General features: G+C 31.5%; 1 protein-coding gene across 1 annotated transcript; it reads left to right on the top strand.

Moving 5' to 3' along the window:
- Positions 1-249: 249 nt before the first annotated feature.
- LOC135118674 (uncharacterized) lies at positions 250-2,217 on the top strand. The gene has a single exon (XM_064041276.1). The coding sequence runs from the start codon at positions 320-322 to the stop codon at positions 1,757-1,759; it is 1,440 nt and encodes a 479-aa protein (XP_063897346.1). The 5' UTR covers positions 250-319; the 3' UTR covers positions 1,760-2,217.
- Positions 2,218-7,707: the final 5,490 nt, after the last annotated feature.

Genomic DNA, 7,707 nt, shown 5'->3' with positions numbered 1-7,707 from the left:
AGAATACATTCTCATTTTACTATTGTAGAATCATTATTTTCTAGAGTAAATACTTATTGCAAAGATTTTAGTTCTTCAAAAATCCAACAAGATTGTTTAAATGCGTTGTCAGCATTACAAAATCAACATGATAACAATGTTAAAAAGTATTCCTCTGTCTCGTATTTAGTTAATAGTAATAAAAGATACAAACGCGGTCTCATAGACGCTGGCGGATCGTTACTAAAACCTTTTCGGCACTCTGGATGCAGAGGATGCTCTCAAGTTCTCTAATGCAATTGATCAAGTAGAAACAGATGAAAAACAACTAGCGCATTTAATGAGAGATAATATTCACGTCATTAAGTCAACTATTACTACATTCAATAACTCTATCTCTAAATTAAACGAAAATGAGCAACGTTTAAATAAAAATCTCGAGGTCATTGATAAAGGACTTCAACTTATTTCCAACTCTAATGATAAGCTGGAAATTAAGTCTAACATTAATTCACTATTAAGTGCTCTTGAAAGTATTGTTATTTCACTATCATTCGATATAGAAGATATCAATAATGCGATTTTATTCAGCAAAATGAATGTACTGCATCCAACTATACTTAGTCCACATCAATTATATAACGAACTTGAACAAAATAGGAATAATATGCCAAGGTATTACGAACTCCCGGTATCCCTGTCGTTACAAAACGTTCATGAACTAATCGATATTTCTAGAATTATTTCTTATTTTCATAATAACAAAATAATTATCGTTATTAAAATCCCGCTCGTACTTCCGCAAACATATACTTTGTACCGCGTGATTCCAATGCCTGTCCCATATGACGTATCGCAACCTGATACGTTTGCACTTATTGCTCCCGCTCATCCTTACTTAGCAATAACAGTCGATCATATGTTCTATTCACTGTTGCGTAGTGTAAATCAGTGCAAAGTGATTCCGGATAAATTCCATGTGTGTGAGTTAGAAAGTGTTTTTTCAAGTGTCGTTAACCCAATTTGTGAGACTATCTTAATTACGGAAGTAGTAAGTAAGTTACCTAGTTCTTGTGAAATTAAGCTATTAAAGGGCTCAGTACAAGTATTTCATAAAATAAATAATAATAATTGGATTTTTGTTTTATCTGAGCCAGGCAAGTGTCATATTTCCTGTAATAATGACGGAAACAATTTTGATGAAACTCTGTTTGGCACGGGCTTATTGTCAATACCTAAAACCTGTAAAGCTTTCTTTAAAACCTTACAGTTCGTGCCACAGTCAAACGCTGTTCTCAATGTAAGTTCACAGATTATTTCTAACTTTAATCTAGTAGACGATGACTGTTGTAATAAAAATAGAGTCAACAAGACACTTACCAGGTTGCCTTATTCAAAATTAAACGATGTAAATAATTTGGATTCTCTATTACAAGCTAGTTTACATTTAGATTCATTCGAAAAGGAATTAGATAGCCTTGAGAGTCCTAATCATTTCCAAAAATATGGCATTCATTACATGTCTCTTTCTTATGTACTTTTCATTGTATTCTTTGTATACCTACTTTATAGAATCAGAAGATATTTTTGTCCAAAATCAAAGGATCATTATTGTATACAGATATTCAATCAATGTAATACTAAGAAAGTTACCGAAACTCGTCAACCTTCTGTTGAATTATCTGTTATGAATGAAAACAGCGTGGCCGATGATACTTACTCATCAATGTCAAGGCCCACGCCTATTAAACGTAACCTTTTAGTGTCTAAGATAAACTAGGACTTATAATGTTCTTAATTCTCCTTTTAACTACTAATAATATGCTTATGTTATTGTTTATGTTTATCTAGAATTAATAGATTGTATTAAGACTATATGCATTATGTTCTATCGTATAATTATTAAGTAATGGTTGTTAATCTGAAACGACGTTCGATATTATCTCGTGAATTTCAATTTCGCATCTTTTTCTCCTAGATGCTCCATTTTATCCGGGGGGCTGTTATATATTAAATAACACTAATAAGAATACAGTAATAAACAGCTGACGCTGCAGCACTTGTTTCCCATGTTTTCCACTGACTCAGCGTATTGGAATAACTTAGGAATTATACCGGGTTTAGTCAGTGTGGTATTGAACGTCGTCGCGGACATAGGCTTTTCTTTTGTAGACCTTTTTCTTAATTAAAGTTTTTCCTAGTTCTATTTAAAGTTTTCTTTTTTAAAAAGCCTATCCAGACCCACCCCGTAACAGTACGTACTAGCTAGCTACATTTCGTTCGGCGACTCTAGAGTGAAAATAACCAGATTCAGTCCGAACGTGTGCTATATTGAAAAGTTGAATAAAATTAAACGGTTATTTTCTACGAAATCTCTATTTATACAACTATGATTATTTTAGAACTAAGTGCATATGGCTGTAGCCATATAATGTCTCAATTTGATAATGATGTTGATATAAAAAATAATTAGGGTATAAAACACACACTTCTAAATGAAGCGGCAATAGCCTAGCGATCAAGAGGATGTGGATTTGATGCCCAATTCCCCATCCAGTGCACTATTGGGCGTGAGTACTAACTCCAGAGTCAAGCATAATATATATGACTTAGTACACAGTTTAACATGGCTTTTAATAATGGCAACCAGTACCAATTTTTAGTTTTCAAGAAAATATAAGAATTCTACGCTAACTTTCTTAGTCTTTTCAATAATTTCGCCAATTATTCAGCAATAAACCCTTTGCTTCAAGACGACCATTATTAATTTTACCTTACAAAAATCTTTACAATTTCGTTTCACTTCATAGAATCTCCGCTCCGAACTACATTGAATAAAATATTTCATCAAATCAAGTAATAAAATAAAATCCTTTAATATGAATAACGATTGAAAGTTATTCTGTTTCAGTAATCAATATCAGTAATCAATTGGTATTTATTGAAAGGGTGAGTTCGTAATTTGTGTAACAATATAGACATTCAAATACCTTAATTGTTGGGGTGTTTCAGATAAGCGTAGACGCACGAGTTTTATTTATAGCAGTACGCATATTGTATGCAATTGTTTTATTTTGTTCCGTCGATTAAGTTGAATAGCTTACCTCCTATTATGGTAATGATCAAGAAAAGAAATATAAATAAATACTTTTATAAAAAATATACCCTACAAAAGACTAATTTACTGCAAAGCTTATAAAGCACACTCTAATTTCAACGCTCTCACCAAATGAAATCTGTCGGAAATCAAAACCGTTCGTTTTCGAATCTCGTCTGAACATACCCCAACAGCTTTTGTAGGAAGTTGTTGAAAGTTTATTCCAATTAACTAGTAATATTTCAACATCCACCGGTTTCCTAGCGAAATAATTTCAGATTAAAATTAATGGGAACAACTATGAGGAACTCGCAAACTATTTTGTTTGAATGGACTGTGAGTCTTGAGTGACTTTTCAAAGTGTAGCTTGTTTTTGGTAATTATATTCAAAGGCGATGAACCATATTATTATAATATCTTTGAACTTACGAACTTGAAAGCAAAAAGCTCCATAAGAACATGGCGTCGCGAAGGAATTACTTATATTTACAAACAAAAAGAAGGCTCATCTGTGTAGATACCATAGATCGGTTTATCGTTTCAGTCAAACAAAGGTTCTTTCGCAAAAACAGATAAAATTTTAAATAAGTATTTTAAAAATAAATCTAATATCTTGAACATAACACGTCTGAGATCAGACTAGGTCCCTTTAATAACATTGAAGCCATATTCCCAAAAGAAATAAATCAAACTAAGTAATCCAATTTCCTAAAACGACATGAGCAAGATTTATCAAAAATCGTTTTTTCTAACATTATAAAAGTAATATAAAGATTTCTATATTGACAGCATGGCGCTTTATCGCCTCATATCCTGTACGAAGATCAAGGTTCAATATAACTTTGTGAAATGTGGCTGGCGTTTGATTGGGCTTGTCGTGATGTGATGGAATGGTGAAAAAGGCGATTTTGATGACAAAATTGCAAGTATGGATTCGATTTTTAAAGCATTTTAAATATGTTTGTTATGTGTATTTGTCACCGAAAAATAACAAGAACCGCGAATTGATTTTCCTAGGAAAATAAACTTTCGTCGAATTCTAAACGAGAGATAAATTGTATTTTTTTAACACCAAACTCTCGTATGTTGTTATTTTCTGGTCTCAAATACAATATTATATTAAAGACTCAGTCGCAAGCGCTGCAGTACAACTCATCATCATCCTCTGAGCCTTTTTCCAAACCATGTTGGGGTCGGCTTCCAGTCTAATCGGATTCAGAATGAGTTTAAAATCTTTTGTATTTATTAAAGTTAAAGTTGAAATTGCAAATAACGTGAAGTTACACTTTGGTTGCTGCAGGTTTGATTTTATTAATTGGATCAAAAAATATAGCTAAAAAATATTGTGGTATTAAAAAATACAGGTAGCCTAAATATCAATTTTTTCCTATATGAAAATGGCTGTTTGATACAAAAGTAATAAATATTTCAAAAAATATTAATATCGAACGCCGAGGAGATTTTTATGATGAAAAATCCATGAAGCATTTTTCTAGTAAAATCAAAACATTTTTCATATATTTACCAACTTGATACTAGGAAAGCTTGTTTATTTATTATTTCTTTTATTGATGTTTTGTGTAGCCATTTTGTTACAGTTTTGTATTAACAAAACATCGTTAAAATCCAATAGTTGTTTTTGCTGGTTGTTTTAGAACTTTTCATTAGTAACGTACAATCGAACAACAAACAATAATTTTATTAAGTGTAAACAATTTTGTTTTTGTTTTGTTTTGAAATTTGATTGATGGTGAATAAAAAATGAAATGTACATAAATATTGTTATGTTTTCGCAAAATAGACAATCGTTCTAAATTGGACAATCCATTTTCTATGCGTTTTTATAACTGAAAAAACTACATTACCCCGTGTGAAACTAGGGGGGGACAGCTGAAAGTAGGTATGTATGTTTGTGACGTTTGTTACTCTTTCACGCCAAAACTACTCAACGGATTTTGATGCAACTTTGCAGTAACATAGCTTATGTTTCAAAATATCATAACTGCTTCTTTTTATTTCGTTGCAAGAGTTTATTAAATAATAAACGATTTAGTTTTATCAATATATTGAGCTCTAAATAACAAGAATGGCTTCTCTGATCAATTGTTTGGAAGTTTGCCACATGGACTAGCTTATTCGCAACTTTTCATTACTGTGAACGAATAATAATATGTTCTTACGTATTTGCAAATCAGCAGAAATAAATGGAGAACGCTTTTACAGTGCTTGTGTTAAATGTGGGGAATTATTCATGAGTGCATGAGTTAGCGTTTTGGATTTGTGTTTTGATAGATTGCTCTGCCATACTTTTGTATGTTTTGGAGTTCGTACTGCCGTCGTATGAAAGAAGGGCACATCTACCATTTTGGTCAAACTGAGATAATTGAGATTAAAGTTTTTACCATATTCTGCTCCATAGCGTGGAAACCTATAGCTTAAAAGAAAAAAAAATACTGATGATAAATATATGCGTGAAGGTTAGTACTATTATATTTTTAACTTTTTAGTTTTTATATATAGTTAATTTTAAAATAAATTCAAATTATTCCTTTCAACTTAAAAAAAAAATAATTAAAAAATACCACTTACTACAAAGAAATGGCATAATTAACCAAATGTGACCTTTCTTTTTAATATTTCAAGAAAATTAGTCATTGAGTCTGAAAGAAGGGGCACATTTGTCTAATTGCGCTTTTTTAATGCAAATTTACTAAATTTTTTCTACAAAAAAAAAGACAAATAATCATGCGAGGAAACTTTAATAAACTATAAAACATTTATTGTCATGCCATTTCTGGTTATCCTTATCCAAATAACTGAAACAAATTTACTTCTAGGACACCAACATTTAAACAAAAAAGAACCTTTCTTAATATTCAATAGTTATTTTTAAATTATTAGGGATCTCATCCTTCAATTTTGGTTAACTAATAGAACTTATAAATTAGAAAGAAAAAGTGCTAATACTTAAACTCAATTACAGTTTTTAGTTAGTTACCTAAGTAAGTATACCTAAGGAAAATCAAAATTTAATATTTATATTCTTTTTAATAATAATAGGTTGGACCCAATTTAAAAATCTATAAAATAATCTCTAAATCTCTAAATTACAATATAAAAAATAAGTCAAAATATTCTATATTAATAGAGGTAGTAATAGGAGCATAAAGAAGACGGATCACAATCCATACAAAATTGCCCCACGTCTTATAACAATGTGACGTATCTCAAAAAAAAGATAAAAATGTAAAAAAAAGTATGACATACTCTGTAACTTAATTTTTTTACACCTTCATACGAAAAAAATGCTTCAAAAATTGTTCAGGCGCTGTTATGAAAAAATTGTTCATGAGAAAATTTAAGGACCATTTTTTAAAATTATGTATATGATTGATAGTGTCTACCTCCCAGGTGGTCCCATATTCATCAGGTCAGGATCTGATGATGGAAACCCTGAGAAATCCAGGGCAACTTTTGAAAGTTGTAGGCATGCGCAGGATAAAAACTTGACAATGAGGTGTATGTCTGATTACACGATGCAACTTATTAAAAAAAAAAAAAAAAATCCGACTCCCAAAAAAACACTGAAAAGCAAAAAAAAAACTATTAGGTGCATCGGCCTAGAAGTCGGTGCTTTTCATTGTTTTGGGAGTCGGTCTTATTTTTTTGTAAAAAGTTTTTTTATTTTTGGCTTTTCAGTGACAAGCTTAGTTGTTACTATCCGTATTAGTGGAAAGTTCTCATCAATACGAATAATATACGACCAAACACGAGGTAGTTTACATATTCAGTTGTCGAGTTCGCTTGACCTTCTCTGGTCTCCATCATCAGGTCAGCTCCAAAATTTCACTGTTGTAAAGGTCTATTCAATACAAATAATATATAAGCCCAAACACGAGGTAGTTTACATATTCAGTTGTTGATTTCCCTCGACCCTCTTTCGTCTCCATCATCAGGTCAGCTCCAAACCTTCACTGTTGCATAGTGTTATCAGACATACACGTCATTGTAAAGTTTTATCCTGCGCATGCCTACAACTTTTAAAAGTTGCCCTGGATTTCTTAGGGTTTCCATCATCAGATCCTGACCTGATGAATATGGGACCACCTGTGAGGTACACACTATCAAACAAAAATATAATTTAAAAAAATGGTCTATAAATAGTCTTATGATCGATGTTTTCATAACAGCGCCTGAACAATTTTCAAAGCATTTTTTTGTATGAAGGTGTAAAAAAATTAAGTTACAGAGTATGCCATATTTTTTTTACATTTTTATCTTTTTTTTGAGATACGTCACATTGTTGTAGGACGTGGGGCAATTTTGATCCATCTTCTTTTGGTTTTCAACCTTTTTTAAGCTATGTTATTAGAGCTTATTCGTCGCTTATAGCTTCGACGTCACAGGCACAACTGACGCGTTTCAATCAAACCCTGCCCTCCTTTCCTCACCCCTAATCGTAAATAATTTAAAGAAAAGGCACAACTGGGTCTTTGTGACTTTTATACGTAAATTAATTGAGAAATACATGGATTATTTATTTAGTAGAAAGAGCACATCTGGCATTTGAGCCTTTTCTTTATGTTATGTTGTAGATGTGCCTTTTCAAAGTAGTTTTTAGTAAAAATCTA

Source organism: Helicoverpa armigera, chromosome 24 (genome assembly GCF_030705265.1).
Source record: "Helicoverpa armigera isolate CAAS_96S chromosome 24, ASM3070526v1, whole genome shotgun sequence".
NCBI classification, from domain to species: Eukaryota; Metazoa; Arthropoda; class Insecta; order Lepidoptera; family Noctuidae; genus Helicoverpa; species Helicoverpa armigera.
Note: the sequence above shows the minus strand (reverse complement) of the source record. Positions and strands in the feature narration are given on the sequence as shown.

Bases quoted from the DNA above. Each gene is read 5' to 3' on its own strand.
- LOC135118674 (XM_064041276.1), top strand. From the start codon at position 320: ATGAGAGATAATATTCACGTCATTAAGTCAACTATTACTACATTCAAT.